This window comes from Mustela lutreola, chromosome 7 (assembly GCF_030435805.1).
Source record: "Mustela lutreola isolate mMusLut2 chromosome 7, mMusLut2.pri, whole genome shotgun sequence".
Lineage (NCBI taxonomy): Eukaryota > Metazoa > Chordata > Mammalia > Carnivora > Mustelidae > Mustela > Mustela lutreola.
The window spans coordinates 75,500,990-75,517,743 of NC_081296.1; the positions used below are offsets into that span (position 1 = coordinate 75,500,990).

General features: G+C 38.7%; 1 protein-coding gene across 9 annotated transcripts in view; it reads right to left on the bottom strand.

Annotated features, from left to right (window-relative positions):
• ATP8B4 (ATPase phospholipid transporting 8B4 (putative)) overlaps nt 1-16,754 on the bottom strand; it is a 257,966-nt gene that overhangs the window by 174,769 nt on the left and 66,443 nt on the right. For all 9 annotated transcript variants that reach the window (XR_009355570.1, XM_059181516.1, XM_059181517.1 and 6 more), the window contains 2 exons: nt 3,438-3,551; nt 543-641 (listed from right to left, as the gene is read on the bottom strand). Coding sequence is in view for 8 of the 9 variants with exons in the window: in XM_059181516.1 (XP_059037499.1) it covers nt 543-641; nt 3,438-3,551 (213 nt within the window). In the remaining variant the exon portion in view is untranslated. The remainder of the gene's footprint in view (nt 1-542; nt 642-3,437; nt 3,552-16,754) is intronic.

Sequence of the window (16,754 nt, forward strand, 5' to 3'; positions counted from 1 at the left end):
ATACTTCACTGGGTAGAAGCAAGTTTGTGTTCTAATTCTGGTCTTACAATTAATTGATTGTATAATCATTAGCAAATCACTATTCTTTTTTTTTTTAAGATTTTATTTATTTATTTGACAGAGAGAGATGACAAGTAGGCAGAGAGGCAGGCAGAGAGAGGAGGAAGCAGGCTCCCCGCTGAGCAGAGAGCCCGACGCGGGACTCGATCCCAGGACCCTGAGATCATGACCTGAGCCAAAGGCAGCGGCTTAACCCACTGAGCCACCCAGGTGCCCGCAAATCACTATTCTTTAGAGTCCTTGGTTTCTTCATCTGTAAAATGAGGGAGTAAGTCTAATTATTCAAGCCCTCTTGCTTTTATCATAAACAGGCTCTGGTTCTATGACATCTGTATTAGTCACTAAAGAAATACCAAAAGAGTTTTATTTAGTACTGATCAAAAGAGCTCCATTCAAAAATTCCAAATGGATCCCAATTTTTTGTCTTTGAGAGATAACAATTTTAATTGAGACCTCAAAAATGCTCAAAAGCAAATACTCACATAGTCATCTGTGGCATCTTTGACAGCTGTCATAGTTATCACCAGGACCAAAGGCACAATAGTGGTAAACCAAGTCAAGGAGGAGATTTCTGGAATCAGCTAAAACAAACATTTCAAATAGTTTAGGACTTTTAAGTTAGGAACTATATCTTCCAAATATTGTCATAAGACTCACAGAAAGTAATGAGATTATGTTCAGCTATTTATACAAATACAGAATAACTTTCAATAACTAAGTATTTGCATTCACTTATAAGACACACAGAAGTATCATTGAGCCAATATTTAGGCTACTTAACAAAAAATAAAATTTTTATACCAACTTGAGAAGTAAGCTTCTTGAAATCTTTCACATAATCTTTTCCCGGGACATATATCACTTGTCTTTTCTCTGCTTCTCATCTCAACTTTTAACAATTTTACTAACTTCTCACCAATTCTAAAAGAGAGTTTCTTTGAGTATATACTTTATGCCAGAGTGTGCCAAGTACTTCCCATATTTTATATCATTTGACCCTGAGAAAGTTCATTGAGTTAGATTCTGTACCAGATCTCTTTTGCACACACCCAAAGGCTTTGTATTCCATGTAAATAGCACCCCCAGTGCACAACATAGAATACATTGTGAATAGTGCCCTAGAGTCGGGAAATGCTGCAGCCCTAGATATCATTTTCCCATTTTGTAAATAAGTACCTGAGAGGTCACCATGCTTGACACACCCTGTGTGTCAAGAACACACACTGCTAAAATTTGAAACTTAGATCTATTTGGCTCCAAAACCACCCACATGAGACAAAATGAGAGTTGACAGGACTCTCTTAGAAAGGTGGTTTTCAAATGGGGTTTGATACAGAGCTGCTTCAAGAGGCATCAGGTAGGAAAGAGTGGGGTGGATGTGGTCAGTACATGGAGATCAGGCACGATCAAAAACAGCTCTAAACTAAATCAATCTTATACAATAGTTTCCATAAAATTAAAATAAAATCAACTTAAAAGCCTCTGAGGTACCAATAAAAAACATTGGCCTGAGTGGCAGAAAAGCTGGATTCTAGTCCTAGTTCTATCACTGACTCATGGTAAAAGTTTTACACATTACTTATCCTTTTTTGGGTTTCATTTCCTAATAAACAGAAGAAAGGAGCCTGCACCAAACCATCCCAAAATCTCCTTCCAGATATAAAATTCTGTGAACAAGAGCCTTTGACTATACATAAGAAAGCCATTAAAGAAATGAGCTCAAAATTCTGGAAGGATGTAAAGAGTTATATAAAGAAACAAAAAGCAAATTCATAAGGGGAAGAAGGAAAGAGATCTTGGATTCCAAAGTCATTTCAATAAATTGTAAAGTATACATCAACTGTGGAGTTTTTGTTGTTGTTGTTTTGTTTTGTTGTGCCTGTTTAGCATCCATTTCTTCTCGAGTATACCTTGGGAAATTACCTCATCTCTTCTACTGTCAGTACATACAATGTTGGCAGACTCGTTCCATTTTGGCTCCACATTTTGGCCTGTGATCTAGGTCAAGACACCTACTGTTACAAATTCTTGAGCCACCATGATTAGTTAATGAACAGGGATGTAACTCAGCATGGTCCAGTGAAAGCTAATCACAAGACCTGCTGGAACAACCAAAAAAAAAAAAAAAAAAGACTCATTCTCACTTTTTTTAAATCCCTCTATCTCTCTTTAATGTTGGAGATGAAGCAGGAGAATAAAGGTCTAAAGCTTTCAGGGGCCACCAGGTAGATTGGACCTGCCCAAGTAAGGCCAACATGGAGGAAAGAGAAGTCACATCCTATCGAAACAGTTTGCCCATTAATGCAGTCATATATAAAATGAATTAATCCTAAATATATTTCCTTTTTGCTTTAATAAATTTAGGTTTCTGCCACTTACAACCAAAAGCTTCTTAATACAAATATTTATTAATCTGGACTGTTCACATCTAACCCATCTTTTTAACCTTCTAAAATTAACACAGCGCCCTGCACATTTTCTTTTCTTTTTTTTTTTTTTAAAGATTTTTTTTTTATTTATTTATTTGACAGAGAGAGATCACAAGTAGGCAGAGAGGCAGGCAGAGAGAGAGAGGAGGAAGCAGGCTCCCTGCTGAGCAGAGAGCCCAATGTGGGACTCGATCCCAGGACCCTGAGATCATGACCTGAGCCGAAGGCAGCGGCTTAACCCACTGAGCCACTCAGGCGCCCCCTGCACATTTTCAATGTACCATTTTGGTCTGATTAAATTACTATAAAATAAATATTGGGTAAATAACCAGCTCTCATGAACTGTTTATGTATATTCATTGATTTATGCATTTTATTCCCTAAAATATCAGTAAAAGCTGAAATTTCATTTAAGCTCCTATTTTAGTCAGATAGGAGAAAAAAGGAAGTTTATTAACTACCAATTAACCACCAAAAACCATAAAAAAAGGTCACTCTTCAGTGAAGATAGAGCATACATCATTTGTTATACATAGAAAAGATGTCATTGTTTTTAGAAACAAATGAAATTTGCCCAATTAGTTTCCACTAACTACCACTCAGCTAGACTACCTCAACTCTGGCAACACCCACACTGTTGATGTGAGGAGGAGATAAAGAAAGGAGGGAGGCTATGGACAGTAATTATTAGGCTCTGGTTTGGTTCAGATAAAGTGCATAGCTGCATTCTAAAATGACCTCAGTGTTTAAAATGATGAATGTACTAGTTTTTACCCATTAGTAGCCCTCCCACATTTGTGAAAAGAAACAGCAAAAATAACAGTCAAAATCTGATAAGAATGGTTTTATCTAATCAAGAACACCCAGCTGAGTGAATTAGCATACTTTTTCAAATTATATAAATACTTTTAACAAACAGATGATGAAGAGGAACAATCTAAACATTACCTGTAAAATCAGAAGGAAAAGGAAATAGGCATTTGCCACTCTTTGGAACTGTTCAAATAAATTAATTGGCAAGAAGGTAAGAATGTTGTATTTGGATGTGTGGATACGATTATCCTGAAAAAGAAATACCATCATATTAGATTGGGGCAAGGTATTGCTCATTATCAGAACAGCTCTAAAACTTAACAAGGCGAAACATGAATTATGCCATAACAAGACAGATAAACCAATTATGTAGAAAATGTTAAGTTCTCTTGGCTCAAGGTCTTCATTTTTCCCAAAGATGACACTCTCCTGATATAGGTGAAATTACTGGCCAGTGCCATAAAATCATCCATGACTTAAAAATATATCAAATACAATACCTGCCCCTGAGATCTTTTACTCTTATGCATTCATACATTTGGCAAATATTGCTTGAACACCTACCATATGCAGACATTGAGTTTATGCTGTGACTGAGAGGTTGGAAGAAACTTCAGAGATTATCTGGTCCACCTTCCTACCCTTTAGATAGCTCTGACAAGGGGCTTGTCTTTGAAAGTCTTCTGTGATGGAAAACTGACCACCTCACAAACCAGCCTATTTCTATTTCAGACTTGGAATTGCTAGAAAGGTCTATTATGAGAAACCCAAATCTGCTTCCCTGTAACTTTTTACCATGTGCCAATTTCCATCCCCATGGTCACCTACACCAAGTCGAAGCCCTTCATATGTTGGAAATCTTCAAATATTTGAAGACCACTCACAGGACTTCCCAAAATCTCAACTCTGATCCAGGCATTCTCAAACCCCTCAGTCACTCCATGACTTATTTAACAGAAATCTCTTCCTGATCCATTTCTTTTAGATTTATCCCAACCTCTCTGTATCTCTCTTAAAACATGCTGCACAGAACCATACACATATTGCAGATCTGAGTCAACCAACCCACATACAGTAGAGACTTCGATGTTCTATGTTCTGGACTATTGTATTAACATACCTTAAAATTTCATCAGCATTTTGGCAACTGTATCTAACTGTTTATTCATGGAATTTGGATGAACTAAAATCTCTAGATCATCTCTTCATAAATCACTATCAAATCCGGTCTCCCCTTCCTAAATACTTATAGGTTGCTTTTTAAAAATACTGATGTACAAGGTCTTTCATATATTTCTACTGTACCAATCTATTGAAAAAAATAGCTTTGAATATACCATCTTAAATTATTCAATATTTTCTGCCATCAAAAACTTTCAAACATGTGCCTTTTATATATTCTTCCAAAGCTGTAGACTAATACATTACAAAGGATATGACTAAAGACCAAAAAAAATTTTTTTAATTAAAAAAATAGCTTTCTATGCTGATGGTACTTTTGGAGAGAAGGAAGGAGGAAAAGAACAAGGAGAAAGGAGTACATCTGGAGAATTCACAAAGCATCTTTAGTGCTGAACATGGTGAACATTTCTTTTTTTTTTTTTAAGATTTTATTTATTTATTTGACAGACAGATCACAAGTAGCAGAGAGGCAGGCAGAGAGAGGAGGAAGCAGGCCCGATGCCGGGTTCGATCCCAGGACCCTGGGATCATGACCTGAGCCGAGGCAGAGGCTTTAACCCACTGAGCCATCCAGGTGCCCCCCATGATGAACATTTCTAAAACCACCCGACTTTCTGCAAGAAGTGTGGTAAGTACCAGCCCCACAAAGTGATACAGTATAGGAAAGACAGATTCTCTTTATGTCCCAGGAAACAATGTTATGACAACAAGCAGAATAGCTATGGTGGGCAGACTAAGCTGATTTTCCAGCAAAAGGCTGAAACTACAAAGACTGTACTGAGACTTGAATATGCCGACCCCAACTACACATCGAATGGAATCTAAGGTGGCTATTAAGAGATGCAAGCAGGGGCCCCCAGGGGGCTGAGTCAGTGGAGCGTCTGGCTCTTAATTTCAGCTCAGGTCATGATCTCAGGGTTATGAGACTGAGCCCCATGTGGGGCTCCATACTGGGCATAGAGCCTGCTTAAGATTCTCTCTCCCTCTTTACCCCTCCCCACTATCCCCATGGGCTTAAGCATTTTGAACTGGTAGGAGATGTTCATTGGCAAACTACTAGAGACCTTTGCAGAGATTAACATCTTTTCAGTAGTTTATACAAAATATGTTTGGTTGAATTTAACCATTTATAAATGTACCTAACTATACTCCCACAAGACTTAATTTCATCTTATCTACAAAGATAGCAAAATCTGGGGTGATAAGTCTCTCTGAAATTCTGAATCAATATGCCCAGAGATTTTCCACCCACTCATATATTAAAACTGAGGTTAGTCGGTGTGACTTAGTTTAAGTGAAATTACGCTTCCAGCAATCATTGTTACTGTTATTAAAGAAAATGAGCACCTACTAAAATAGCTTTCTTTTCTTTTTTTTTAAGAGACAGAGAAAGCATGAGCAATGGGGGTCAGAGATTGGGGAAAGTAAAGAGGAAGAGGGAGAAGAATCTCCGGTAGACTCCATGCCCAGCACCGAGCCTGACATAGGGCTCCGTCTCACAAGCCCGCAATCATGACCTGAGCCAAAATCAAGGATCAGTCACTTAACTGACTGAGCCACCCAAGTGCCCCTTAAATAGCTATTTTAAACATTTACCAGGAATCATTGTGTCTAGCTCCATGCAACAAACTGTGGCACAGTAAGAGAGGTGTCGAGAAAAATTTCCCAGCTTTGCTGGTCTGATACATAGTAATGTACTTAAAACTGTTCTGTAAGCTGATGAGGAATATTTTGCAGTGAGTTATCTACTCAAGGTCTGGGCTGAAAGGGAGGCTATGAGAACTGTCAATGATGAAACATATTTCTGATGAAGGGATTGGAGAAAATAATAGGGAGGAGGAAAGCTAAGGAGAAAAAGCAGTTAACTAAGAAAAAAAATCACATATTCCAGTTTTATATTTTCTTCTAAGTTGAAACTAAAATGAGGTTAAGCCTGTACCTTGTAAAAGGACAGATGGAACATCTGCTGGGAAGCTCAACACCATGACTGGAATTATAAAGAAACTCTCCTACAAAACTGAATCCCACATAGGTGAAAAGACAATGAGCAGGACAAAGTGATAATAGTCACAGGTCTGTGACGATTTTCTCCTATTTAACTTAACATATAAAATGATTGTGATGTTCGGGCTCTGTTGTTACTTGGTCACAGATGATGCAAACCCTCATAGCTATGCCTGGGAACAAAGAACGAGGGCTCCCCCTCCTGGAGGACCATTTACCTGTCTCTTTTAATTGAAAGGAAAAAGTGTTTCTATTTCCACCGCCTTCTCCAAGGATGTGAGTATAGGTCACACCTTAAATAGTCTGTCATTTCACTGAACCACCTATTGGCTTACAGGCAAATTTTAGTACAGTTCATTCCATAATACAGCACAGAAGATCTTCACCTCTATCCCTTCAGCATGACTTTTCCACCATGAACCACTAGAAACATCCCTATTCAAAAGAATTGACGAAGAGGAGAAGGAAAAGGAGAACAAGGAGAAAGGAGTACACCTGGAGAATCCCTACAGCACCTTTAGTGCGAAAGGAAATCAGGCTGGAAGTCATGGCTTTCATTTGTTAGCCAGGTGGACCAGTTAACCTGTCCCACAATGTGGTAGATTAACCACGCGGCCATAGGCCATTCTGGAGCAGGGGGAACCTCCCATGCAGTGTGAAAGGGGTCTACCCCTAGAGGAGCATGAGAGAATGCACGTTCCCTAGAGAGAGCTTGCTTCCAAGAGGAAGAGGGCAGAGCGGAGCTGGTGAGGCCCAGATATCCCTCCAAGACTGACCCATCAAACAAATAACTTCACTACAAAGTTAAGTAAAGGGGTGGTAAGAGAAATGTCACCCCAGTAGAGATCCCTCCATCAGGAAGACAACATCAGGATGAGAAGAAAGCATTGCTCCTCTAAAATATATTAATACAAATGTGCCAAGGTAGGCAGAAGATGGCTCACTTGGGAGTTTACAAAAGGGGCCATGGGGCTGTACAAGAGGTCAGCACAGACTGAGGCTAGATAGAGTAGTTCCTTGGAATCCACTAAGAATTTTGGACTTTATCATAAAGACTAAAAATCTAAGTGAAGAGGGAATTACTGAAAAGTTATAAGCAAAGAAACAACTTGTTGAGATTCTAACTTCAGAAGATTACCCTTGCTACAGGGTGGAGAACAAGTTGGAAATGACACAAAACAGATGAGGAAAGACCAATGAGAAGGTTTTTTAATTAGTCCAGGTGACAGATTATGGGTGGCTTGGAACAGGCGGTGACAGAAAGGTTGACAATGAATAATAATAATAATATAATGGCAACTGATATTTATCAAACTCTTCCCATGTGTACTATTCTAAGAGCTTTACAGTTCACAGCTCATTTTATCCTCACAATATCCTTATGAAATAGATACTATTATCCTTATTCCTTATAGAAGAGGAATCCCGGATTTAGAGAGATTAAGTAATATAAGCAAGGTTATACAGCTGTAAGTGGTGGTACCACGATCTGAACCCAGGTACTCTGTTTCCAGAGCCCACTCTAATCAGCAGTGTTCTTTGCCAATTCAGAGCAAGGCAATTCTCTCTTCTGTTTTCAGATCAATCAGCCCTTGCTCTCTCCTCCACTCTGAATTTTTGGCCTGCTGCCATTTTCTTACCAAGGAAAATAATACCATGTATCTACATTTTCCTCTTGAGTCAACCCCCTCTGTAGGAGCTCTGCTTATCTATTGCCTGCTGTATGATTACAGTTTTCCTGTGTTATCTTTCAATATCCCTCCAAGAGTGACCCTTTTGGTTTTTTACAAAGTTCAACACAAGTAAATAGTACAGATAAGCCCTCCTTTAGTTTCGCTTTGCAACGGAAGCAGCAGTGGCCAAAGTCCTTTACGTTTTAACATTAAGTATTTATTACAGGAAAAGAATAAAGTAAAAATGAGAATTTCTTCAAAGGTGGAACATCAAACTAGATATTAGCAAAATGAGAGGCATTATTTTTTATAATGAGATTTTATTGTGTAATCGTATTGCTTAAGAAAATGAAGCAAATAGAAAAATAACAAACATTGCTAAATTAGTAAACTGAACATTTGGGGAGTTTACTTCAATTCTTCCATGGGAAAGACAGAGTTACTAATACTTCTCACCTACATATTTATGGGACTATTGTGGAGATAAAACCAGACCACATATGTAAAAGCATTTTTGAGTTGAGTTTTATGGTGAAAGAATCACATAAATAAAAGATTTTTCTGAGCAATTCCCAAATAATCCAAATGGATTTAGAAAATTCAATGTACTAGGCAGAATAAACTGGGTATGCCACAGTAACAACTCCAGAATCTTCATGGCTTAAAATAATAAAGGTTTATTTCTTGCTCATGCTACTTATTCAACATCAGCCACCAGGAAGACTCTGTTCACCCTTGTTACTCACAATGGACCATTCACCATCTCAGGTACTTCCAACTGCATTTCCAGAGGGAAAGAGAATGCTCTGTTTTGTACATACAAGTCAATGCTTCAGCCCAAATGCTCACAATTCACTGATCAGAAAGAGCCATCATGTGCCCAAAAGGTAGAAAGCCAGAAAGACTGATGGACACCACAACCAGAAATGGAAACTAAGCCTAGTATTTGGAGAGTGTGAGACACATCAGCCATAAAAAATAAGTATCAAAAACCAAACTTAGCACCACAAATCCAGTCTTATTTTAATGCTAGGTGTAACAGACATTTGACTATTTTCCCCTTCCCCTCATCTAACAGTGCTGCAAATTACCTAGTCTTGTGGTCTGGATGAATTCATTTCTCATCTAAAACTTCAGAGTCAGACCCAGATTAGTTTGAGCCAACTACATGGCCCATCTTCCTGATTAAAATTTTGAGTTCAGGGATTAGCACATGACCCACGTCAATTCTGGGAATTTGCTGGAGATACTGGCTTTCTCTTTCCTACTGGATTCCAACCTGGAAACAAGTAGCCCTAGGGATCACTGACAGCATCTTGGGACCATGAGTGGGGAAGCTGTTAAAAATAAATTCTGCACTGAAGATTCAGGGCTGGAAAATGCAGAGAAAGAAACTAGACCAAGCCTCTCCTGAGGCTAGCCCTATATCCAGACTTCTCAATTATATGATTTGTTCATTTATTTTGTCGTCTAAGTCAATTTCAGTTATTCTTTTACCCCCAATCAACAAAATAGCAGATAAAAACATTAATACATACAAAATCAATTTACATTTTTATACAGTAGTGTACTTTCATCTCTATATTTGCCTTAAAGAATGAGTCATAGAAGGCCAAGCCTAAATGCATCTGGTGGTTGTCCGGGGACATTGCCTGCGTCTGTGATCCCACAGGCCAAACCCCAGGAGCTTTCGCAATGAGTACCACAGTTTCCACACTCTCACAAGATCTTCCCTCCCACATTTGATGAAACATTTTTGTCATGACAGCTATAAAAAGTAACTGTCAGGAGCTTGAGGGGGGAAAGAGCCTAATAGCCTTGCCAGTAGAGGAGACAGATATATGGTACAACATGGATTTCAGAAAGAGAAATAGTCCTGACTCTTGAAGAGAAATGATCTCTAAACCATAAAATAAAACCCAAAAAGAGACGGCATCCACAGAACACTTGCTTAAAAAAAAAAAAAAAAAGGAAGTGGCCTAAAGGCATTTGCGCTGCTCAGGAAATATGTGAAACAGCCATGTTTTATGCAAAGGTACCAAAAGAATTCACATATGGGGCAAATAAGCCTGAAGATTGGGAGTCTGGCGCCTGACACCAGGCAGAACCACATCTCCTCTTTATTGGTCAAATGGTGAAGAGTGTACAGCACTCAGGGCTGGGAGGCATGGCAAGATGATAGCGCATTCCTCTGTGAACACTGCTGAGTGAGGTCGGAGCCACAGAAGAGGCTTTACAGAGAGCCACCAATAAACATCATCATTGTTCCCACCACCACCATCTGCATGAGGTTCTCCTGAGCCTGAGCTCCACAACGTGAACAAAAGCATTTGTGGGGAGGTAAAGAGAGGCCACACTTCCCCCAGCATTCATCCATTCATACAACAAGGGCCTTTCATGTGACAGGCACTGTCATTGAACCAGGACTACAGATGTGAATAGACAGTCTCTATCTTCCTAGACCAAGTTTGCATTTTAGTTGTGGGGAGAGAGGCAAGAATAAACAAACGTATAAACTGATCACACAGTTAAAGAAAGTGATCAAGACTACGAAGAAAACAGTGAGCAATAAAAGAGGAGCACGTTGCCTGCCGAGACTCCCTTAAGAAGCCTGCTTATTTGACATTTCAGATTCACACAACCTCAAGATGACTATCTGATGAGACCACTGGGCACCTGTTCTCCAGGGGAAGCACAGCAGTCCTTTAAGCTATTAAAAAAAAACAAAAACAAAAACAAAAAACAAACAAACAAAAACAAAAAAAAAAACGATAACTTCCATGGATGTTTTAACAAAGAAATTTAAAGCTGAGGCTATTAATGTTTGATGCACAGGTTTTCTTGACTAGGTATATTCACACATACACATGATATTTATGTATACATACTTATATTTATATACATATATAAACACATAAATACATAAAATACAAATACTGAGTGTATTCAAATGTATTCAAATATAAATACATACATACAAATACATAAAGTAAATACATGTATATGTATTTTTTTTTCTTGCTGGGTATTTAATATGGGCAACATATTTGGATTTTTTATTAAAGTATAATTGACATACAATGTTAAATAAGTCTCAGGTATAGGACAGTGATTTGACAGTTCTATACATTACTCAATGCTCACCACGGTAACTGCAGCCACCATACAATGTTACGACAATATTATTGACTATATTCCCTACATGCTTTACTTTTTATCTCTGCAAATTATAACTGAAAATTTGGATACCTCCTAATTTTCTCTACCTATTTCACTCAGCCTCCCACCACCTTCCATCTGGCAACCACCAGATTGTTATCTGCATTTAGGAGTCTGATTCTGCCTTCTTGTCTGTTCATTTGTTTTGTTTTTTAGATTCCACATATAGGGGGTCTTTCTCTGAATTACTTCACTTAACATAATACCCTCTAGGTCACAAATGGCAAGATTTCATTCTTTTTAATGACTGAGTAGTCACATCACATCTTTATGCATTCATCTACCAAAAGATACAGGAAGGTTTTCTTTTTATAAGTAGGGAACATACTCAGAAAAAGCTTGAAAATTGCCAGACTACACATTGTTATAATCAAAGAAAAGGAGTATGACCCATGTGTCACCAAGACTTGGATGTGTAATGAAGAAAGTATGCCTCTTCATGTAATGGTGTTGCTCTGTTAATATGTATTGTCTCCCTACACAGGCCCAGCACGGTGCTGAGCACTGTGCATACATCATCTCAGATAATCTTCAAAAAATCTAATGAATTGTTTCTACTTCAGCACCACTTTGCAGATGAAGAAACTGAGGCTTAGAGCAGTTACAGGGCTGCCCATAAAAGCTGTTTTGTAGAGTCATGTGTTCTCCTAAGTGGTATGTGTTTCCTGGGAAATGAGCCAGAAACAAAGAATTTCTAGACTGCCTCTTGATTAATAAATCCACTGGCCCTCCTACAATATTCCTTGGTTAAAAAAAAAAAAAAAAAAAAAAAACTTTCTAAACCACAGGACAGTGAAAGATGCACATAAATTCAATCAGCTAGAGCAATCACTTTCCATACCTTCAGTCTAGGGAGAACATCATCAGCCTTGTCTAGGGTACTTCATTTCCCATCTAGACCTCAGAATCACAGGCAATAGCTAGGCAGGATTTCAGCCTCAGTGTGCCTCCAAAGCCAATCTGCCTGGTGGTAACATAAACCTTACTTTGTTTTCTTTTCTATCCTCAGAATTTTGTTTCATGTTCCAGCTTCTGCAAGACTGTTCTAGAACTAGTAAATGGTCTATGAATAGTAATTTATCTACAAAGAACTAATTTTGGACAATTACCAGGGGGACAAATTAAATTTCCCTCTGAGATTAATTTAATCACACTAATTTATTTTTCCTCCAGGGCATTTAGATGCATACAACATATAAAGGATTCTAACTAGGTCCAAATAAAATGTTAACTTTTCTTTTGTGATATCTGAAAAGAGCAAAAATGCTCTTAAAATTACACAGGTTGAGAGAGAGGGAGACTTAGTATACACCTTCTCCAGAGAGCGAAGATACAAAAGAAAAGGAAGCCATACAAAAGAGAAAAAAAAAGAAATCAAAGGTTGTATTTCAGTGGGACCTTCATAGTCCCATAATGATTTGTTTGCTGATTTCTGCTTTACCAAAACTCTTCTGTGCCTCTTCCCTGTAGATCTGCCATCTGCAGGGAAGCAGGTCCTCAGCTTTGGCCTATTTGCCTATCTCATGCTAGAGCTTTAGAAGCCCTGGACAACCAGATTAGACATTTCTTTGAGGTGATATGGAGCTGGCTTTCTCGGGTCCATTTCCTGAACCATTTCCTGAGTCTTTCAACAACATAGGGCATATGAGTTGCTTTGTTTACTAAGACTAAAAATTAGACCACGTTCACACTGCTATGCCATCTGGGAACAAGGCCAAATTTCAGGCAAGACTTCAGCATTTATGACAATAACAAAGGCACAATGGAAAAGTCCAGTTAATGAGGAGACACCCATAATGAATTTCCCCGAAGGGCCAAGGGGTTATAATAACACACTACAAATAGTCTAATCCTTCCTAGAACTCTACTTCTTATAATAGGGTGCTATACAAATAACATCATGCAATTTTCTCCTGAACCCGTGGGAATCAGGTGAGAAGTGTATGTCTCTCTGAATTCCCATCTCCAGCAGGATGCAGGAGAAATTAGGACCCATGGCCAACTTATGGAAATGCCCTCCTACAACATCTCTACTTCTTGGTCTCCAGCCCATTCTCATCCAGAGTGGGACAATAAATCTAAATTTAGACAAACCCACATCACCTTTGTGATTTTTTGTATTTCAAATAGTTTTTACTTGAGAGTAGAGCTGTTGAAAGGGAGGATAAAGGACCAGTTAGGACACAAGGGAAATAAAATTCTTTACATGGAATGGGAGAAGAGCGAGTCTTTAAAGTATTCTATAACTTAAAACACAACAGCAACACTTGATAAATAAATTGAAGTGCCAATCTCTTATTTTTTGTTATCACATCATCTACAAAGAGTTTAATGAATTTCCAGCAAATTTGGCAGTTTTTGCTTAGTATGTTCTGAGTTAGACAAAAACTGAATTTGCTTCAGGGAACTGGAAATGGGGCTCCCTGGTGACGTATATAAAAACAGACAGTTGTCTTGTAGGAGCTGACGGAGGTTCAGTAAGAAGCTCATGTGAGTGCTGAATAGAATAAGAGCTGCCATGATATGGAGAGAAAATGCACAGTGGGTTCAAATGTGAGTTTCTGATCAAAATTCACTAAGACAGATGTTCTAAGTCCCTGAACTGATTTGCAGCTGAGCTGCTCACAGAACAACTCTGAGTACTCCAGGAGGGGTTCCAGTGGGGATTTGTTTATTTAATAGTTTGTGATTCACCCAAGCATCACCAGGAGGCCAGTTAGGAGTAACAGTGAGTACAAAGAGCAGACCAGATCCTTTCCCCTGCTTTCTGAATGAACAAAGAAATGAATGAATGCATGCATGCGTGCACGGAGAAAAGAAGGGCGGGCTCCTACTTACATCACCCACACCTTCTCCACCATCTCATTCTACTTCCTTCACATTCCTCTTTCACAGTGCCTTCCTCTTAGACATTCCTCCTCCTGATTGACTCCATCGGGGGGAAGGGTTCAAAGCATTCATCCAGACTCCTATGCAAGTGTGTTGGTTTAAGGGGTAAAAAATTTAAAAAAATAAAAAAAATAAAACCCAAAGAGGTTGGTGAGTTTGACAGAATAGAAATAGAATTGGGAGGCATTTCATGGGACTCGAAGTCTGTGCTCTGCAAGCCGGTGGTGATATAAGTAAGAAAGATGTGAAGGGGATGGAGGATGGGGAACGAGGGGCCGGACTATGGCACATGGCCTGAGGATTTTATGAGAAACGGGTTTTCCCAAATGGTTATTTTACTTCTAATAAGGAAGGAAAGGGTGTCAAATCTATTTTAGATATTATCTTCCCACAACAGTCCTTTCCAGGGAAACAATTTGCCTATATCCTCAGTAAAGAAAGTGACACTCAGAAAGGCTAAAATCGCTTGAAAAGGCCAAGCCAGTTATGGGCCACAGTACCCCCTCCCCGGGCTCCTAGGAAATATTCTGATTCCAAACCTGAAGAAGGGCCCACTGGACTCTGAGCACCTTGAAGAAAAATACTGCTGAGTCTTGTTCACCCTTATGGACCTCACCCCCATCCCAGGCACACAGCAATTCCACAATAATTGTTGCTCTTTATAATTTTTAAAAATACTTTTAATTTTTCTTAATAATTGTGGTTAAATAAATGCATGTATAAATGAATAAAAACAGAGTCAACTGTAGCAGTGATTCAGGGAAGTCCTCTACCAAAAATATTTACATACCTATTATATGACTATATATTATAGGTCAACTCTTTGGGTCAAACACATTTTCTGGTCGTTTTCTCCCATTTTGACTCCATACCCAAAGAAGGATACATTAATTTCTAACCCTTCAGTGTGAAAAAGATTTCCTTCCTAATAGGAAAGATCTTGGAAACAAAAAGTTTTCAGGCAACTAGGTAGAGCTGGGAAGTAAGATATGGGGAGGGAAACTGGAGAGTAAAAGGTATGGCATATTCCAACCCTAAATAGCTTCACCTAAAAGCACTTTACTTACAATTGCATATACTTCAGGAAGAGACTAGATCACCAACATTGTATACCATCCACATGGTGAATTTAAACTGGATTTTGCATTTGTGAATAAGCCCCACTGTTTCTCTGAAAATGCTATTGAAATATGCCAGGTTTCTATTGCAAAAATCACATGTTTTCAACATGTGCCCTCTTACTCATGACAGAGACAACTATTTTGACAGAGGCCATTATAAAGGAGAAGGAGGCAAAGAACAAGATATGGACAAGGATGAAAAGAAGGAAGGGAGTTAAGAAGGTAGACATGCCCAGAATGGCTAAAATTAACAAGTCAGGAAATGACAGTTGGCAAGGATGCGGAGAAAGGGGAACCCTCCTACACTTTTGGTGAGAATGCGAGCTGATGCGGCCACTCTGGAAAACAGCATGGAGGTTCCTCAAAAAATTGAAAATAGAGCTACCCTATGATGCAGCAATCGCACTACTGGGTATTTATCCTAAAGATACAAATGTAGTGATCTGAAGGGGCACGTGCACCCGAATGTTTATAGCAGCGATGTCCACAATAGCCAAACTATGGAAAGAACCTAGATATCCATCAACAGATGAATGGATAAAGAAGATGTGGTATATATATACAATGGAATACTATGCAGCCATCAAAAGAAATGAAATCTTGCCATCTGCAACGACATGGATTGAACTAGAGGGTATTATGCTGAGTTAAATAAGCCAATCAGAGAAAGAAAATTATCATACGATCTCTCTGATATGAGCAATTTGAGAGGCAGGATGGGGGACTTGGGGAATAAGAAAGGAAAAAATGAAACAAGATGGGATCAGGAGGAAGACAAACCATAAGAGACTCTTAATCTCACAAAACAAACTGAGGGTTGCTGGGGGGAGGAAAGGTATGGAGAGGGTGCTTGAGTAATAGACATTGGGGAGAGTATGTGCTATGGTGAGTGCTGTTAAATGTGTAAGCCTGACAATTCACAGATCTGTACCCCTGGGACAAATAATACATTATATGTTAATTAAAATAATTAATTAAAAAAAATTTTAAAGACAGACATGTCTTAAAGAAAGGAATTACATGTAGACGATGACAAATCAAACTTCCAAATTTAAAATTCACAGATTAAGAAGATGCTCCTTGCAAGCCCCCTAGTTTCAGAAAGCTCAAGAGCTTCTTGAAGACATTTTCCAAAAAAATCTAAGTCATAGTCCCAAAAAAGAAACTAGTTAGTAGTACTTAGTGAATGCCTATGGTCCCAAGAAATAATTGAGTATTAGGAAAAAGTGAGGGCTTGGATTCCTCAATCTGCATGGTGACTCACCATTTTATTAGCTAAGTAACCTTGGAAAATTATCTCCTAGTCCCTGTAATCTTCAGTGTCCCCATCCATAAAATGTGGGTAATAATATCCACCATGCATG